We start from the raw sequence: 20,513 nt of genomic DNA, 5'->3' as shown, positions 1-20,513 counted from the left end.
TGGGTGGCATTTGTGCCACGCTCTGATGTTGAAGTTTATTTGGATAACAGCTGCCCTCATCACGAGACGTGAAGCCTCGAGTTGGGCTGCGGTGGTTCAGCCACTCACCCTGGGACAACGCTCACGCGTAAAGCTCACCTGTAACGCTCACCTGTGTGACTCCTAGCCTGTAACGCTCACATGCAACGCTCACCTGTAACACTCCAAACCTGCAACGCTCACCTGCAACGCTCACCTGTAACGCTCACCTGTAACACTCCTAACCTGTAATGCTCACCTGCACAGCTCACCTGTAACGCTCACCTGTAACACTCCTAGCCTGTAACGCTCACATGCAACGCTCACCTGTAACACTCCTAACCTGTAATGCTCACCTGCAACTCTCACCTGTAACGCTCACCTGTAACACTCCTAACCTGTAACGCTCACCTGCACAGCTCACCTGTAACGCTCACCTGTAACACTCCTAACCTGTAACGCTCACCTGCAACTCTCACCTGTAACGCTCAACTGTAACACTCCTAACCTGTAACGCTCACCTGCACAGCTCACCTGTAACGCTCACCTGTAACACTCCTAACCTGCAACGCTCACCTGTAACGCTCACCTGTAACACTCCTAACCTGTAATGCTCACCTGCAACTCTCACCTGTAACACTCCTAACCTGTAATGCTCACCTGTAACGCTCACCTGCAACTCTCACCTGTAACACTCCTAACCTGCAACGCTCACCTGTAACACTCCTAACCTGTAACGCTCACCTGTAACACTCCTAACTTGTAACGCTCACCTGCAACTCTCACCTGTAACGCTCACCTGTAACACTCCTAACCTGTAACGCTCACCTGTAACGCTCACCTGTAACGCTCACCTGTAACACTCCTAACCTGTAACGCTCACCTGCAACGCTCACCTGTAACGCTCACATGTAACACTCCTAACCTGTAATGCTCACCTGCAACTCTCACCTGTAACACTCCTAACCTGCAAGGCTCACCTGTAACGCTCACCTTGCAACTCTCACCTGTAATACTCCTAACCTGCAACGCTCACCTGTAACACTCCTAACCTGCAACGCTCACCTGTAACACTCCTAACCTGTAACGCTCACCTGAAACGCTCACCTGTAACACTCCTAACCTGCAACGCTCACCTGTAATACATCGACTGGCATCGTGCGCCGTGCTGTTGCTGAGAACGATGGGGTCTTGTTTTTTGGGATTTTCATAAAATATATATATCCTGAAGCAGAGGATTAGTGCTGGGAACAGAAGTCACATTGGCAAATGTGAGTTGTAACTTTGATCCTTAGCTGTGTATTGATAGTTCAATGTTAATGTGGCCATGTTATTGAGAGACTACTTCGTGACTAACTAACCATTTTCTCTGTTTTTTGCTCTTGTAACTTGCTGACCCCGTGCCCCATACTGTATGCGTGAACAAAGAGCTTCGTAGCTCATCGGATTCCTCCTCCTGCAGTGTCAATCAAGATTCTGATACTACCTGCTAGAGCTCTACTCGAGTGGAGGCCCTTCATCCAGCAGTGGCACAGTGGCCGCAATAAACAATTGCTAGGGCTGCACCTTCATCATTGCTATATATAAGAGACAAATATCTCCCGTATAGCCTGAATAGACTGTAGGGCCAAGTGCTGTTAGCGAGCACCTTTGAAGGCCGGAACGGTACACGGATGGGGTGGGTGACCAGCACCACGCCCGACCCCCTTTGTCTCCCCAGTGGCGATGTTTACACACCGCACCAGGTACTCATTTGAGGCTGAGTAGACCTAGAGGAAGCCCAGGACCGGTTCAGATAATCGTCACCGGTGTTGACCGTGAGCGGGAATCGAACCCGGGTCGCCAGGTTCATAGCGCAGCGTAGCGCTAACCGCTGCGCTACACTACACACACGCGCGCACACACACACATCGCCATGAATGTATTGCGAGGTACGTTTCTCGTTTGGTGGCAGTCGCCTTCACAGCCCAATTAACCAGCGACGTTGCGGCAGGTAAGCACCACCACCACCCCCCTCCCTCTGCCGTCGCACGGGCTACATCGTGAGGACGGCGGGGGCCCGCTGAGCGGTGGCGGGCCCGCCACGGAGAATGTCACGACGGAACACGCACCATTAATCACGTCGGTGTGTTTTTAAAACGCACGCTAAGGAAACACGCGCCGTACAGAATGATAACAAAAAAAACTAAAAAGAATAATAATAATAATAATAAAACTTCGTCTGCTGCTGAAAATTAAGCGTTAATCGACGGTTCCCCCACCCCCGTCCTCGGATGGAAGGAAAAAACACAATCGCGGCTCGTCTCGTTATCAGAGAGATGTCTCCCCGAACTGCGCTGTGTGTTTAATCATTCTGTCTCGTTGGCTTGTGCCTGGATTTCGCCAAGGTGCTGTGACGCCGACCAAGTAGCCCACGCATCATGGCCATCACCCATCCAAGCACTATCCAGGCTCAAAAATCCCGCTTGGCTTGTGATATCTGACAGGATTCCGGGAGATTTGGTCAGAGGCGGTTGTATAACAACGTCACTTGTCCCAGGCCAAATACATGAAATTATTTTCACGATAAACTAAAACTAGTTCCTCTTTTTAATTTTACCAGATAAGGCCCATCTGAACTATGTGGTTCTTTTTCTGAAGCGAACTGGCCACAAATGATAGCTCAACGCAGTGGCCTATCTCATGTGGAAATGTATTGCAGCCAAATCCTATTAACGCACGTTTATTCTAAACGTGGAGGGAAAAACCGGAGGAACCGAAGAAAAATCCACGTGACTATGGGGAGAGAGACATGCAAATTCCAAATATACAGGCGCCAGGGCTGGGATCAAACCGACGACCTCCTGCATACTAGGCGAGGGAGTTGACATCTCGCCACTGGAGCACCCGTGCAGAACAGGGGGAGAACATTCACACGCAGAAAGGCACCCGAGTCAGGAGTGGAACCCAGGTTCTTCTTGCTGTAAGCCGCACACGTTACGACTTGCGTCACCCTACCGCCTGATGCACAGAGGCAAAGCGGCGTGTTAAGTCATCCCTGAAGTCGTTATTTATGCGGAGTGCGTTGGCTGAAAGTTTCCACGGCTTTGAATCACCCACGTTTCACTTGTACGCGTACCGCCAACACGAAGACTTCTGGATTTGTTCTTCAAATGCATTGGGATTTGAGGCCACAACGATGCGGTGTGTGGGGTAATATGCCCAAGCAAACTAAACAGATAAAGGGGGCCCCAGATTTTTAGCAAAAAAATTGCGGTACATCAAAAAACCAGCTCGCGTGTATTTTTCTCCGTGTCCTCCGGTTTTTCCCTCCACGTTTAGAATCAACATCTCGCCTTCAGAGTCTTTGGCTGCTGCTATAAATATCCACGTGACAAGCCACATGGTTGAGCTACCATTTGTGGCCAGGTCGCTTCTGCAAAAGAGTTATATACAGCTCAGTGGGCCTTACCTGGAATTTACTTTAATGTTTAATGTTAATCTCTCTCCTTGTCTGCATCGCAAGGGGGGCTCTATGCGTGTGAAGGGTGACGGAGGAGGCTTACTTCCACGTGACAGTCGGCACGAAAAAGAGAGGCAATTCTGGCCTCGGGGAAGCGCCTGAAACCTTCAATGCCCCTCGTGGTCACGGTCGTAGCAAAGTGCTCGAGTGTAACGTGAAAGCAAGCGCTTCGGACGCCCACGATGGATGACGCATCGAATTTCTGGCGTGAGAGAAGATGTTTCATTTTATTTTATCTCCGCAAACCGCTCGCAAATGTTCGTGCCGCATTTTCACGAGGTTGGGGGGGGGGGGGTGGGAAAGTGGCCGCCACACTGCGCCGCGAGACGTGAGCCCGGCTACCCTAGTTCGATTCCTGGCCAAGGGTCAGTGGCGAGTGACGTCGTAAGAAGTCGAGGGCCACCTCCCATCTCAGCGACCGGCACCGAGCGGGCATGCTGAATTACGGTCAAACAACCACCCGGTGCTCTTTGGTTTTATTCGGTAAAGTCACGTGGGTAAAATAAAATAAAATAAACAATTAAATCACGCCGTTTCGGAGGCAACACAAGCTTCCGTCTTCAGGTGGAATAGTCACAGTAGAATATCTGTCTTCTTTGGTTCTTTTGGTAAAGTCACGTAGAATGAGAATAAAATATTCTCGTATTATGAGAATAAAATATTCTCATTCTACATGACTTTACCGAAAGAATCAGAGAAGATGAATCCTTGCAGTCACGAAAGCTTTGAATCGAAATAGAATATCTGTGTCAAGTGTGACTATTCCACCTGAAGACGGAAGCTTGCGTTGCCTCCGAAACGTCGTGATTTCATTGTTTCTTTTATTTCATTTTACCTACGTGACTTTACCGAATAAAACCAAAGAGTATGAATCCTTGCAGTCACGAAAGCTTCAAATCTAGAACCCCCCAGTGGACTGTAAATCCACTGCTTTCATCCAGCAGTGGCTGAGCATTTAGTGTACGATTACATTCAGGTTAATCGAGCGCACGGCGACGTCTAAACGAGTCGTTTGGGGGGAAAAAAAAAGATGAGCAATACAAATGAAAGGGTGGCTAGACACTAACACTAAAACACAAAAGGATTCTCAAAAAGAATAACTTCCCTGAATTGCAACAATTTATCAGCTTGCTGTGGGTGTGTGAATTATTACACCCGTAGGTGTTCGTGAGGCAATTTGAGCTCATTCCTATGAATACAGAGCCGCAGAACATAATGAGCTTGATGTTGCAATTTTCGTAATACATTTACCAATAAAAAACAATTGCATTATAACACGTCAAACGCGTAAAGTTCTCTCTGGGATATTGCGCACATTAAGCCTTTGGTCGTGTGGGAGTTCACCGATGATTCAACACTGCCGCCTCCGAAGTTTCAGAGCCCTCTCCTCCCCCAGCCATCCGTGTTGTCGGCTCCCCCTGCCCCCTGTTCAAGCCCAAGCTCGAGAAATAATGCATTGTCTCGCGCTGCCCGCTCACCCCCATCAATAAAACAGACGCACCCCTCCTGTTTCTGGACGCCGTCTTGGGATGCGGCTGTATTTTTTGAGACGCGGCGATAGAAAATCCCGATGGCATCTTATCGGGGCACGGGCAATAAACAAAATTAAAATGGGCAGAATCACCATTTGCCTTTGAGGAAATAATGACCCTCACGCTGCGATTGTAATGATACAGTACGTAGCAAAGTTATTTATTTATTATTCACAGATTACCAAGTGATGTCCAAATTATATTTTGGTAAACAACAAAATCCCAGATATTATTTCAAGAAAGTAAACTTTTTGTTGCGACAAAAAATATCTACTTTGCATGTTCTTTTTTTATTACTTATTAGCAGAGACACTGTAAAAGATCAATTGATTCTGCCGTGAGGTAATAATGGTCGGCATGCTGGACTTGCAATACAGAGGTCACCGGATTGAAACAACATCTCAAGTTTACTAAATCCCCAGCACCGCCTCTGTCCAACCAAGAGAATAAGTGTGTAAGAATAGGTCTTGCCCTTTCTGGCAATAAAATAGGTCTTAAGATGTCCAAACACCAAGGCATCAAATCTGCATTCACCACACATACTTGTGGAAAAACATGCCCAGGTAAAATATGCATTGTATGTGAAATGCATTGACCTACACCAGGGCCAGCCTTCTTCATGGCCTTGTCTCAGCAGTGTTAGACCAGAGAATGCCGAAAGGTGAACGGTACAAAGACAATGCAAGTGTCAAAGCATCGTCGCTCGGGATGAGCAGTTATATCTAAGGGGGAAAAAGGGATATATTTGGTACTCTTTGGTTATTTCGGTAAAGTCACGTAGGTAAAAAATAAAAATAAAAAAGTTAATCAAATCACGACGTTTCGGTAAGCAACATAAGCCTCCGTCATCAGGTGGGATAGTCACAGCAAGAAGAAAATTTGCTGTAGTCACAGCTGTAGTCACAGCAAATTACTTCTTGCTGTGACTATCCCACCTGATGACGGAGGCTTGCGTTGCTTCCGAAACGTCGTGATTTGATTAACTTTATTTTATTTTTTTACCTACGTGACTTTACCGAAAGAACCAAAGCGTATGGATCATTGCAGTCACGAAAATTTCAAATCTAGGATCTATTTGGTGTTTGAGCATCTTAACACCTGTTTTATTGCCAGAAAAGGGGCAAAACCTATTCTTATTTTTGAAACTGGAAAACGAAGGTCCCATAAGTTTAAGTGGGTCCACCGCAGTTAGTCGATAGGTAGGTCACGTGTGGTGGGGCAAAGTGTGGGCATTCGTACATCTTCCTAGATGTCTGGAAGAGTTGACCAAAATACTCTAGAGTGGGTCTCCAGAGCTCCCTCTAGTGGAGATCGTTCTGCAAGTAAAAGGTCAAGGCTGCGCCTTGACCTTTCACTTTGCAGAGATGAGTGGGCTTGAGTTGCACGCAGGCACGTATGCACGCGGTCAATTTGCCGGTAGAGGCATGACAGCATGGGACACGAAACCGGATCATAATAACAGCATTAAACAAGAGCATCATTGGGCCTTGCATAGGGTAGGAATGTTCTCGCACAGCGGGCCTGTTGATCCACCGAGGACCTAATGTGATCACTGTGGCCAAAATGCTTGCACTGTGCTTGAAATTATTATTATTGGGGTTGCTGAAATGTTATCGTTCGAAACACGACATTAATTTTCGCGCTATTATGCTAATCGCGATATGAGATTTTTCCCGTGAAATTTCAAATGGTGTTTAAACAAATTTAATGCGTAGTGTCTATTTATTTATTTATTGGTATATTATTACCAGTACAAATGAAGATCGCTAAATTACGAGAGAGAAAAAAACCGTTCCATTGCACCTTTATAATCTGTCTCGCGTGCATAAACGCACACACGTCGCCCGTTACGCAATACATTACTGAATTATTAATTTTACCCGCGAAAATTATGTCACATAACCATCACGCTGTCAATTACTCTGCGAAACGAAGCCTTCAATTGAATGGGTAATAGCTATTCATTTTGATCGTTCATTATTGTTGCGCAACCACATCCTGTCACGTGGAGAACCACTACGGATAAACGACGGGGCTCGGAAAGCCGAATGGAGTTTTGAAGAAGTCACGCACAACAACTCCTCTTCATGAAAGACCTAACGATGTAGACGATCCCTGGCGCTGATCTTCCGCCAAGAAGAAGCTTCTGGGTCACAATCTCTAAACCGCATCCACTGCACAAGCCATGGCAGCAGCAGCAGATGATGGTGATGATGGTGATCCGGACACTCGCTGATGATGATGTTGATGGACAAATGGGAAATTAAAATTCTCCGGACGGTGTACGAAGACTGTGGTCCACCACCCAGAAGGAACCATGGAACTCGTAACGACGACTCAATGCCCAATTATTAAATACGGAAGGAGCAGGCATCGTCACAGCGGCGAGGATTCACCATTACGCTGACTCCTGACTGGCAATCATCTGGCTCGACCACCTGAACGTAAAATTGCGGATGTTGTTTTCTACACCTGCATCAGCCATTCGAATTAGGAAATAAAACATTGAGATACGTGAACACTTTTTTTATTTTCCTTTCTTGAGGTCTGACCCCCTTCGTCCATTAGTCCCCAGATGACATCCTCTTGGGCTCCTCGTTCGCGGCACACAAGACACGTTGGTGACAACAACTGATGCCTCGCACTCACGGGGCACTAAGGGGTAAGGCCCACTGAGCTATACAGCCTCTTTATTCAGGAGCGACCTGGCTATCACAAATGATAGCGGCTCGACGAAGTGGGCTTATCATCATCGTGTGGAAATTTACAGCAGCCAAATATTCTGAACGCGCGATGTTGATTCTAAATGTGGAGGGGAAAAAAAGCCAGGAGGACCCGGGGAAAAAATCCACGCGACCACGGGGAGAGAGAAAGAACACGCAAACTTCAGATATACAGCAGGCATCGTCAGGGTCGGGATCAAACCCACGTGCTCCTGTATACCAGGCCAGGTAGTTAACATCTCCCAGCCACCGTGATGACGATGAGAGAGAGAGACACGCAAACTCCAAATATACAGCAGGCGTCAGGGTCGGGATCGAACCCACGTGCTCCTATATACCAGGCGAGGCAGTTACATCTCTCCACATTGCACATCCGGGCATATATATAAATAAATACATAAATAAATAAAAATCAACCACCACCCACAAAGCATCAGATCGCATTGCTCAATAATGGCCTCCTTTTCCATTAGTGCCATCCCGGGTGCAAATGTGCGCCAGAGGTAGAGGGTCCACAATCTTCTTTCATGAAAATCACTGGGGTATTTTACATGAAGACGTACAAGTGTGAGATGTGACTTTCAGCCAATCCGTATAAAACGGGTGTTTCTGTGCAGGTTGGGCAACTAATCCGTCCTCGCAACGTCGAGTTGCTCCTCTTTAACAGCCTCCTACTGGCGGGGATTGCCACCTTATCGTAGTGGCGAGGTTTTTTTTTGCGCGTTCAAATGATCCCCAGAGCGACGCCGCCGGGAGCCTCGTGCCCCTGGTGGGGTCACCCACCCACGGCGGGCAAGGTCAAAGGGGGAGCTTCCAGGGCTAAACGCGATCCGAGAAGTCCTCAACAGCAGAACGCGCTAGAGAGAGGCCGTGGGTCTCGACGGTGGCGAAGGCGGACGACAGCTGCAGCGTGAAAAGTGGCTCCAGTCGCCTCGGCTCGCCGTGGCCACTGGGCCTGGCCACTAGCCCGTCGAGATCGTGTGGATCCGAGCCCCCCGCACACCGGGGTCCCCACGTAAATCAACTACATGCCGCAGGCTTTTGTCAGGAAAATTGACCCCTGAGCCACCTAAAGAGCCACCACTAAACCTGATGGACGTCACCCTCGAACCCCGAGGGACTGCCGACGATGACTGGCAGCGTGCGTGTCGTCATTTAACCTGTCCGTCTTCGTCTTCATCATCATCATCATCATCATCGACGCTGATTCCATAATGGTTACTGCGTCTATATATATATTTTTTAAGTACAAAGACTATCAAGTCTTATGAAAGACCCGACGTAGAACGTCCATGGTTTGGATCTTCCATGAAGCTCATGGTCCACCCTAAACCACATCCTGTGCACAAACCATGACAGTAGATGCGGATACCTGATGCGCAGATGGAAAATGAAAAACTCTCCAGCGTCCGAATGTGGTCATCCAGAACAGACCGTACAACATATAACGATGCAAGGCCCCAAATCCACAAATACACGGGGAGACATTACAGCGATTCACTCCGCTGCTTCTGAAGCGGTTGTATGCCTCGACCGCCTGATTGTGAAATAGTTTTTGCCCTGCATCAACATCATCAGCCATACGAAAGTAGAATTACTCTTTGGTTCTTTCGGTAAAGTTACGTAGAAAATAAAATATAATAATAATAGAAAACGACGTTTTGATTGCAACACAAGCAAGCATCATTAGGTAAGAATGAATGAGAAAAAACCAAACATAGTAAACTTAGAAATATAATGCGAGACAACACACAGAGTCGGCTAACACAACAGTCAACATCCCACATGGTTGATTACGTTCTTGCAAAGATTGACAAACAGAAAGACAGCGCCACTGTGTCGAGGCCTTAAATAGAGAGATGGGGGAGGGGTTGGTTCAGAGAGAGAGGGTGGGGGGGATTGGAATTCCGGACCATAGCTACCGGAGGAGAGACAATGGACTATAAACAAGCCAGCACGGTAATATTTGAGCAAGAAAATCGGAAGTTTGAGAAAGCAAAATTTAGTAGAGTTGTCGCTTTTCCGGGCCCTTCATTGTAAAATACATGAACAAGACCGCAGGCCAGACGTTTCTCGCCGGCGAAAATGTACGGTTGGAGGCAACAAATCAATCCGCTCATTCTCAGTTGATGTCACAGCCACGATCATTTTATCCCTCCCCTGGGTTTTACTGCTCGTGTCAGAGCTATTGCACGTTTCAATATTTATCTCTCAAGCTTCATGCTTATGAACCCCTGCCACAAACCTCCACATGGCCACGTGATAACATGTGCTTTAAATAATAAACAAAAGGCAAAGATTCCTCCCCCCGTGTAGCCTTGAGGAGACTGTTTTGGCAAGTGCTGTTAACGAGGACCGACAGAAGCTGGCATGGCGCAAGAGGGTTGAAAATGTCTCGATGATGACGATGACCGTGATTGCCTGGCGATTGTCAAACTGTTTCACAAAATAACGAAAATTAGCAGTGCCCCAAATTATTGGTGTGTATCTTGAATATGTAAACACTGGGGGTGGCATAATTCATACGTTCATTGATTGATAATGCATATTAAACTCACGATACACGAATTGTATGACTTATTAAAACATTATTTCCGTTGTCTAAGAAAACATTAACAAAAAAATCAACCAATCTAGAATCAGAGTTTTGACACTGCCTCGGGATAATTCATCAAATTGCCAGCGGGTGATCGTGCAGAATCACGAAGAATCATTCCACGCCAAGCAGAAAGACTTTCACCAAATGGCAAATCTTCAGCTCTTGCCACCACCGATGTCGTTTAGGAGCTTTTGTGTCTTTGCTTATAGGCCGCCCGTGCTGTGGTAACACTGAGATTTTGTGCCTTTGTCCTTAGGCCACACGTGCTGTGGTAATACTGAGATTTTGTGCCTTTGTTTTTAGGCCACACGTTCTGTAGTAACACTGAGATTTTGTCTTTGTTTTTAGGCCACACGTGCTGTGGTAACACTGAGATTTTGTGTCTTTGTTTTTAGGCCACACGTGCTGCGGTAACACTGAGATTTTGTGTCTTTGTTTTTAGGCCACACGTGCTGTGGTAACACTGAGATTTTGTGTCTTTGTTTTTAGGCCACACGTGCTGTGGTAACACTGAGATTTTGTGTCTTTGTTTTTAGGCCACACGTGCTGTGGTAACACTGAGATTTTGTGTCTTTGTTTTTAGGCCACACCTGCTGTGGTAACACTGAGATTTTGTGCCTGTGTTTTTAAGCCACACGTGCTGTGGTGACACTGAGATTCTGTGCCTTTGCTTCGAGGCCACACGTGCTGCGGCGGCAATGCAGACTAGGCCGAACTCCTTTAACATTCCTCCATTGGCAAAACAAAAGAAATATCTCCCCCCTCATTCGCACGCTCCCCGTGTAGCTCTTGACGTGCGCTCTGCAGAAAAACCATCCATCATTCAATTAGCGGCGTTGGACGCATTAGGTGTCGGCTCCCTGGAGGATCGTCGGGCTTGGCTTGTTTCCACCCCCCCTACCCCCCGCCCCCATCCCCCCCCTTCCCCACACTGCCTACATGTGCAATGACTATTTTCTTTTACTAGGTAAGACTAACTGAGCTGTATAGCTCTTTTTTTTGCAGATGCAACCTGGCTATCACGTGTGATAGCTCAACGGAAGTCGCCTATCGTCGTGTGGAATTGTATATCAGCCAAGTACTCTAAATGCACGTTCATTCTAATTATACAGGCATCGTCAGGGTCAGGATCAAACCCACGACCCCCTGCATACCGACGAGGGAGATAACATCTTCCCACCCCCCCCCCCAGTGACCGCCAGCATGCGCTCCGATCCTCCCACGCGGCAATGGCACCACCCTTCATGCCCCAAACCCAGCCGTTGAAGCTGCCTCGGGCTTCCTTTGCAAAAAAAGAATTGCGATTCGTTCGCTAAAATTAAAGGGGGGGGGAGGAGGGGGGGGGGAGTGAAATCCTACCTCCACCATGCCCCCACCGTGTGACGTGTAACTAAACGTGTCCGGCGCACAAAACGTGTTTGTGGATACCAACTAAGAGGCAGTCCATAAATGACGTCACGCTATTTTGGACGATTTTTTACCCCCCCCCCCCTTCGTCATACGACGTCACAAAAAGTCAGACCCCCTACTCAAATATGACGTCACAAAGCTCTGCCCCCCCCCCCAAAAATATATAAAACATACTTCAAATCGCTTTAAACTATTGTCATTGTAGTGCGTATTTTATGTGGCGCTGCACTCTGATGTTGTAGGAGAAAACATTTATTAAAAAAAGTATATTTAATTAAGTAGAACGTGTTGTCTACATTTATTCAAAGTTGCGCATTTTGATGTGACGTCACATTTCTCAACCACCCCCAACGTCACACATCGCCACAAATGTCTGACCCCCCCCCCTCACCCCTAGGTGGGTGACGTCATTTATGGACGGCCCCTAAAGGGGGGACGCTACCCCGATGACCGCGTCCACCGGGCAGTGCCGCGTGGACGGATACGGAGTTAGTGAAGGCGGCAAGCACATGCACCGAGCGAGCGGCTCGCGTGAAGCAAATCGCGCTCGGAATCGCGAAACACCGATCGTCCACCCGCAGCCGCTTTAGTCTGCGTCTGAGCGAGCAGTTGCGCGCGGCGGGGTGGGGAGATAGCACCGAATCAGGATGCGTGATGACCACACGTATTTATATTCAGACTCACACAGAGGACCCCTGAAACTCATACAGAGACCCACAGCATTACGCAGAGACGCTCATGCTCGTACAGAGAGACCCACACAAGTTCTTACTAGTTTCGTGTGCATCAGAGCATGTGCTTTCTGCATTCACATCATACGCAAACCGGTTATTTCAGACTTACCTTCGAGCGCGAAACCCGTTACCGGTGTCTTGAGTGAAATATGTTTAAGTTATGTATTTTGATATTGTTTCCGCTTTGTGTGTGTGTGTGTGCGTGGATTCATCCGTCACCCACATGTGAGGTTTAATGTCGAAATCCTTATGGTGCCTCGACACCTGTCACGCAGGTGTGACACACAATATAAATGATAAACGATCGTAATAATGAGGATGTGTGGGTACACATGCAGCTACAAAAGTGGGGGACATCTGGGTACGGATTCTGGTGCATCAAAGGGTACACATCATAGCAGATGTGTAGCTGCACGTTTTTTTGTTGTGGTTGTTGTTGAACGCATTGGGCAATATTTGAGCGCATAAAGTATAAAGGTACACACTTTAGTAAATAATATGAGTGATACACATGTGAGTGTGTGTGTTGGATGAATTTTATAAGTACGCAACATCATTAAATTTGAAGGCGTGCATGTACAGTGAGGGAAAAAAAAGTATTTGATCCCCTTCTAATTATGTACGTTTGCCCACTGACATAGAAATGATCAGTCTATAATTTAATGGTAGGTTTATTTGAACAGTGAGAGACAGAATAACAACGAAAAATTCCAGAAAATCGCATGTCAAAACGTTATAAATTGATTTGCATTTTTATGAGGGAAATAAGTATTTGACCCCTCTGCAAAACATGACTTAGTACTTGGTGGCAAAACCCTTGTTGCCAATCACAGAGGACAGACGTTTCTTGTAGTTGGCCACCAGATTTGCACAGATCTCAGGAGGGATTTTGTCCCACTCCTCTTTGCAGATCTTCTCCAAGTCATTAAGGTTTCGAGGCTGACGTTTGGCAACTCGAACCTTCAGCTCCCTCCACAGATTTTCTATGGGATTAAGGTCTGGAGCCTGGCTAGGCCACTCCAGGACCTTAATGTGCTTTTTATTGAGCCACTCCTTTGTTGCCTTGGCCGTGTGTTTTGGGTCATTGTCATGCTGGAAAACCCATCCACGACCCATTTTCAATGCCCTGGCTGAGGGAAGGAGGTTCTCACCCAAGATTTGATGGTACATGGCCCCGTCCATCGTCCCTTTGATGCGGTGAAGTTGTCCGGTCCCCTTAGCAGAAAAACACCCCCAAAGCATAATGTTTCCACCTCCATGTTTGACGGTGGGGATGGTGTTCTTGGGGTCATAGACAGCATTCCTCCTCCTCCAAACACGGCGAGTTGAGTTGATGCCAACGAGCTCCATTTTGGTCTCATCTGACCACAACACTTTCACCCAGTTGTCCTCTGAATCATTCAGATGTTCATTGGCAAACTTCAGACGGGCATGTACATGTGCTTTCTTGAGCAGGGGGACCTTGCGGGCGCTGCAGGATTTTAGTCCTTCACGGCGTAGTGTGTTACCAATTGTTTTTTTGGTGACTATGGTCCCAGCTGCCTTGAGATCATTGACAAGATCCTACCGTGTAGTTCTGGGCTGATTCCTCACCGTTCTCATGATCATTGCAACTCCACGAGGTGTGATCTTGCATGGTGCCCCAGGCCGAGGGAGATTGACAGTTCGTTTGTGTTTCTTCCATTTGCGAATAATCGCACCAACTGTTGTCACCTTCTCACCAAGCTGCTTGGCAATGGTCTTGTAGCCCATTCCAGCCTTGTGTAGGTCTACAATCTTGTCCCTGGCATCCTTGGAAAGCTCTTTGGCCTTGGCCATGGTGGAGAGTTTGGAATCTGATTGATTGCTTCTGTGGACAGGTGTCTTTTATACAGGTAACAAGTTGAGATTAGGAGCACTCCCTTTTAAGAGTGTGCTCCTAATCTCAGTTCGTTACCTGTATAAACGACACCTGGGGGCCAGAAATCTTTCTAATTGAGAGGTGGTCAAATACTTATTTCCTCCATTAAAATGCAAATAAATTTATAACATTTTTGACATGCGTTTTTCTGGATTTTTTTGTTAGTCTGTCTCTCACTGTTCAAATAAACCTACCATTAAAATTATAGACTGATCATTTCTTTGTCAGTGGACAAAAGTACAAAATCAGCAGGGGATAAAATACTTTTTTCCCTCACTGTACGTACGTAAATACAATCAGACTGGACACGAGTTCAGGAGCTCCCTGATTAGCTGTCAGCCCCTCCACTAGCCCCGCCCACGGCTCATGTAGCCCCGCTTACTGCTCAGGTAAACCCCGCCCACTGCTCGGTTAGCCCCACCCACTATGGGTGTACCTGAGTAGTAGTTGGGATCTATGAGCGGTCGGCTTGGGGCTACCCAGGTAGTGGGTGGAGCGACTCAGGTAACCTCACCAAGAAAATATCAAACGAGGACAAACCCCCAATTTTTTGTGATGGGCAGGGGGGTGGGGTCACCGGAACAGCCTTCTGATACCAGAAATCTCCTGGACAAACGAGGACATTTCGTCGCTGCAGTGTGTGCACTCGTTGGTGCAAAAGTGCAATTGTAACGCCACTGCCCGCTACCAATGCCCGTCAGCAGCGTGTTCAGAGATTCACACTCCTGAAGCCATCTTCTGGCACACTGGCCAACCACGACACCACACGAATCAAACAAAAAGAGTAACAGCACAAATGCCTATCTATGTAGTGTATAATCGGAGGTGAGCGTGAAGGACAACAAACTAAACACAAAAATCAGTTCTAAATAGATGAGTTTTCAATCTAGGGTTTTCATTTTATGTGAGTCTTTATGTGAGTCTATGGGTCTCTCTGAGTCTGTGGGTGTATGTTTGAGTCTATGGGTCTCTATGTGAGTTTTTGGGTCTCTATACGTATGTGGGTCTCTGTGTGAGTCTGTGGGTCTCTATGTATGCGTGTTGAATTTCTTTCACACCGCACGTAGCCAACCGGGAGAACAACAAAAAAACTAAACACAAACCAGCGCGGCAGTAGACCAACTTAGCACGCGCGTGTGCGTTCATGCGCGCGTGCGTGCGCGCGGGCATTGTACGTACGATGTACAGCTCCAGGAAGTCGCCCAGGCCGTCCTGGCTGTCAACGCGCAGGATGGCGGCGCTGGGTGCCAGGGTGCTGAACCCCAGCGTGAGCCGATCGGCGCGTGTGCTCGGCCTCCCGTTACTCGGCCACGAGTACGTCACCATGCCCCCGCCGGCGCCAAACACGTAGCTCAGCCCTTCTGGCAGTAAATTGGTGGTGGTGGGGAGGGGGGGCCAAGGGAAGAGCAAGGTGTGGGAGGGGGGCAAAGAGGTGGGGGGGGGGGGCAGAAAGGTAAGGGGGACAGATGGGGAAAGAACAACCGTGGTTCTTGGTTAGTTGATGGCAACGTTCCGTCTTTTGAGTTTTGCCGGAGAGTGAGGAGGATGATCGCGGCTTTTGTTACAGCAGTGAGCGATGTTGCTGTGGTGCAGTGGTTAGCGGCAACACTGGACAAATCTGAAAATAGAACTCAGTTCAAGCATCCCGCGAACTGCGTGACTTCTGTGTGTGACCACGCCCACTCCGAACCCCTCCCCTGTTACTCCACCGCCCGCTGTGAAAACAGACTCCACTCCGTGAAGCAACAGCAACAGCAGCGTCGAGGCCCTCATGCAGCCTCTTCCGATCCTAATTTTTCCTGACCCCTTTGCTGCCATTTCCACATTCATTGCCCATAATTTTCCTCCTGTTTCCCATTCTTTCTCTTCTCTCTTCCCTTTTGCCAGTCATTTTTCTTTTCTCGCGCATCACATCCCTGACTCTCGTCCGGTTTCTGTGCCAAACAAGTTGCCACGGTAGCTGACTTCAATTGACATGCGTGCAATTGACGTCCTAATGGGACATTGAGGCTATTGGAGCAAAACTAAATTGCACAAATGAATGAGAACACAAACAACCATGGGACACAAAGAGACAGGCACTAATCATGTTTTACTCTCTTCTTGCGTAAGGCAGGAGCTAAATGCAAATGTCGAGGTTTGCTAGCCACGAGAGGGGTCTTCAGGAGAGAGAGGTTGTTCGTTTTTTTTAGTTTTTAGTATTCCTCCTCATCCTCATCCTCCCCCGTTGGTTAAAATCCGGTCGCTTTCTCGAAGCGTGAGGTGTCTTCAGGTGACCTTAAGCACAACGGAAACCATAATCTAAGCGAAGAGGACGTCATTAATTTGAATCGAGATGTGATCAGTCGAGCTAAATCCCAACAAAAGCTCTCCACTAAGGGCCGTAAACTGATCGGCCGAGGTCTTTGAGTGGACCAACTACTGTAATTAAATTGGAAGGAATCGCGAGCACTAAATGTGACAACCCTGGCGAGAAGTCAAAGGTAAAAAAAAGAATAATCAGAATAAATTATTGAATCAAATAAAGGGCCCGATTCCAAATCGCAACAATCCACCGAATCGCATCACGCGAGTGTGCGCGTGCGGTTGTGGGGGGTGAGATGGAAGAGGTGAGTGGTGGTCGGAGGATGTGATGGTGGTGGTGGTGGTAGGGTTGAATTGATGGAGCCTTCCATGAAATCGTGGCAAAAAAAAAAACGTGAAGGAAAAGAAATAACAAACAACCAACGAACTTTGCTGCCACCGCCTGCTAATGCTACGTGTATGTGCATCCACTTTACGCGCAAAACCTTTTGCAGCATTTCACGCTCGCGAAAAACAGAAAGCCCTATTTTTTCAGCCGAGCTGGACGGGACGACAACCAAAAAAAAACCGCAATGCTCTTTCTTATTTTTGCTCTCTCACCGAGACAAATCTCAAGGCTTTCGTTCCGCGCACATCGCAAAGGATTATTGGCACAACCAGCGCATGGCAAATCTTCGGCTGATGTGTTCCCAGGTAGGTCGCAAATGCGATACGCGCGAGTGCATAAATATCCCCGCGCATACAAATGGCCCGTAATTCGAGATATAAATAACGCCTAAATATGTAGCGGGGGGCCGGGTTGGATCTTTTAGGCACGCGTGTAAATTCCGCGGAATAATTGGCCAAAATCTGGAGGTAATTTGCTCGCTTTGTGTAAAGCATCGTGTCAATATTCTGCCAACAAGTCTCCCCGTAAATTGTGAGGTCTTCATCATTTCACGCGGAGTGGTACATATTTATTTATTCATGTTATTGTCGCACACGACCAGTGGCGCTCGCTAAAGCATCAGGCCAGCGAGCCGGGGGGGGGGGCGGACAGGAATTTCTCGCGAGTGGGACCTTGCCAGTGCTGATCATGGACAATGGGATTTTTTTTTTACCTGGACACTCACACGAGCTTCGCTTCAGGCTTTTGAACAGATGCACGGGCGACGAGATTGGATTCTGGAGAAAAGTAATTGTTGCATCATCGGGTATAATTTTTTTCAGCAAAAATAATATGAACTAGAAAACTAAAACCATTTTTTTTATTTTACCAGGTAAGGTCCACTTGCGCTCTATAGGTATTTTTCAGAAGCGACCTGGCTATCACAAATTATATCTCAACAAAGTGGCTTATCACGTATAAATGTATAGCAGCCAAATGCTCTCAACGCACATTGATTCTAAATATGGAGAGAAAAACCAGAGGACCTGGAGAAAAATCCACGCAACCACGGGACGAGAGACACGCAAAATCCAAATATACAACCGGTGTCAGGGTTGGCATCGAACCCAAGACCTCCTGTATACCTAGCGAGATAATAAACATCTCGCCACCACAGCGCCCCATGTACATAGACACAAATATCAAAAAAGTGGGTGAGACCGGCGTAAAAAGTATGACTTTTATGATTTGCAAAGGATGGGGGTTGGGGTGACAGGCAGGAGGGAAGGGGGGTGGGGGGCAAAATTCTGTTCTCTTGTTCACCAAAATGGTTTTCATCCGACAACGTCTGCCTGGCAGGAGCGGCGTTGAGGTGGCCGGCGGTGCCTACACAGTACTCTCATACCGCTCCAGCTTAGTTTCCCAAAATGTATCACATTAGGCTCAAAGCAGGAAGCCATCCTGGAAAGTGCAGCAGCACGGGGTCGGCCAATCCAGCCAGAAGAAGTACTCCCTCCTCCCGGGAACCCACGGCTGCGGAGCTTCCAGATGAAGCGTTATCTCTCTATTTGAGAGTGAGGAAGCCCAGAGGTCAGCCAGTCTGACACCCTCCCCCACCACCACGCCCGCTGCTGCGTGGCCATTGGAGCAATGGGAAAGTGTCAGTTCTTGTCCACTCGGCGGTACTAATGATTAAACCACGGGCAGTCGCTTCGGCAGGTTTGCGTGTGGTGGGGAAATGTGTGGGTACTACAACCTCTTCCAAGACACCTCGCCATGTGCACTCGAGAGGGCGTTTCTAGAGCTCCGAGTGGGAGGCTCTTCAAACCAGCAATCCGCCGCCTGTTATGGTAGTTCAGTAATGGCTCAAGCCACTGATGGAATACCATAGCACGTGATGCAGGCAGGCTTTTACAAAAGAACCGGGGCAAAGCTGCAGCCTGGCCAAGGCTTTATTTGACGATGCCGTAATTTGGTGCCACCATGCTCTGCCAACTGAGAGCTGTGCCCGTTTGTAATGATAACAATAATATAAATAATAATACACTGCTTCGACAAGGTCTCCTCGTGCCACGTTCATCATGGGGGTTGTACAGGCAGTCATCGACTTACGAACACCCGGCTTACGAACACCAGTACTTCCACGAAGCAGCTTCCATGAAATAACAAAAAAACATTGACTTAAAACATCTTACATCCAAGCGTACAATATTTATTCTTTATTATGAGTTGAACAATGATTTCCTTTTTGTTGAACCGTAACACATTTCATAGCACTGATCGCATGGGCATTTAAATGCAGTGCATTCCTGTGTTCCGATTTTACGAATCGTTCGACGTACGGACGGTTTTCAGGAACGAATTATATTCGTAAGCCGAGGACTGCCCGTGTACCCATACTTCACCATGCTGGTCAACATTTGTACGTGTGGTGAAGGGATGGGGATGCGGGGAGGAGGGCTAGGGCAGTGTGCCCAGGACCGGTTGAGAGATCACTCATCACCGATGTTAGCTGTGGTCGGGAATCGAATTCAGGCCGCTGGGTTCAAAGTGCGGTGCGCCAACTCCTGTGCCACCACCTGCCCCAAAACTTTCGATTTAAAGCTTTCGTGACTGCAAGGATTCATCTTCTTTGGTTCTTTCGGTAAAGTCACGTAGAATGAGAATAAAATAATAAATTGATAAAATAACACAATAAAATTCTGAGAATTTTATTGTGTTATTTCTGAGAATTTTATTGCGTTATTTTATTTTATCAATTTATTATTTTATTCTCATTCTACGTGACTTTACCGAAAGAACAAAAGAAGATGTCCCAAAACTCTTGCAAAAACCCTTTCCAATACCCAGCACTCTCGCGGGCAGTGGTCGTACCAGCCCTTTGACCGCCCGAAGCAGAAATTACGTTTGGGTAAATCACCTGTCTTCAAACATTACATAAATGGATAAGCTTCATCACTTAATTATATCACAGCCGTGTGAAACCATTAAGGTAATAAACGAATTACACTTAACATGATCTTAACGGCGTTATTAGAATGATGGGCGTTTTCATGTTTTTTGGGGGGGGAGAGAGCTTGAGCTGATATTTGGAGCACCCGTTATTTGTGATTGCAGGGCCCCTGGCAGCTGATTGGGGCCCTAAAATCTCGATCAGTTCGCCAATACCCTAGCTCCACCGGCGTCCACAGGGACACTTTATTTCCCTGCGCTGTTTGGACCTCTGGCAAATGCGAAACGAGGATGGAAACCCTCGTGCGGTCTGCCGAAGGACGAGGCGGCTCGAAACGCTTGAGCCTCGGGGACCGACAATTGGATGGAACTTTCTCGGAGGGGGCGGGGAAAACACAACAACGGGGCCCAGACCTCAAGGACTTGGGGAACCATCTCCCAGACTCCCCTGCGGCTGGCCAAGCCCACAACG

At 47.6% G+C, this 20,513-nt stretch overlaps 1 protein-coding gene across 1 annotated transcript in view; it reads right to left on the bottom strand.

The window, feature by feature from the left end:
- The window catches only part of LOC116954021 (neurexin-1-beta-like), a 558,784-nt gene that overhangs the window by 336,209 nt on the left and 202,062 nt on the right, over positions 1-20,513 (bottom strand). The window contains exon 2 of the mRNA XM_032974412.2: positions 15,598-15,776. Coding sequence (XP_032830303.1) covers positions 15,598-15,776 — 179 coding nt within the window. The remainder of the gene's footprint in view (positions 1-15,597; positions 15,777-20,513) is intronic.

This window comes from Petromyzon marinus, chromosome 53, assembly GCF_048934315.1.
Source record: "Petromyzon marinus isolate PM22_M1 ecotype Great Lakes invasive population chromosome 53, UKy_Petmar_22M1.pri1.0, whole genome shotgun sequence".
In the NCBI taxonomy this organism is placed as follows: domain Eukaryota; kingdom Metazoa; phylum Chordata; class Hyperoartia; order Petromyzontiformes; family Petromyzontidae; genus Petromyzon; species Petromyzon marinus.
This window is presented reverse-complemented; position numbering and strand designations above follow the sequence as displayed.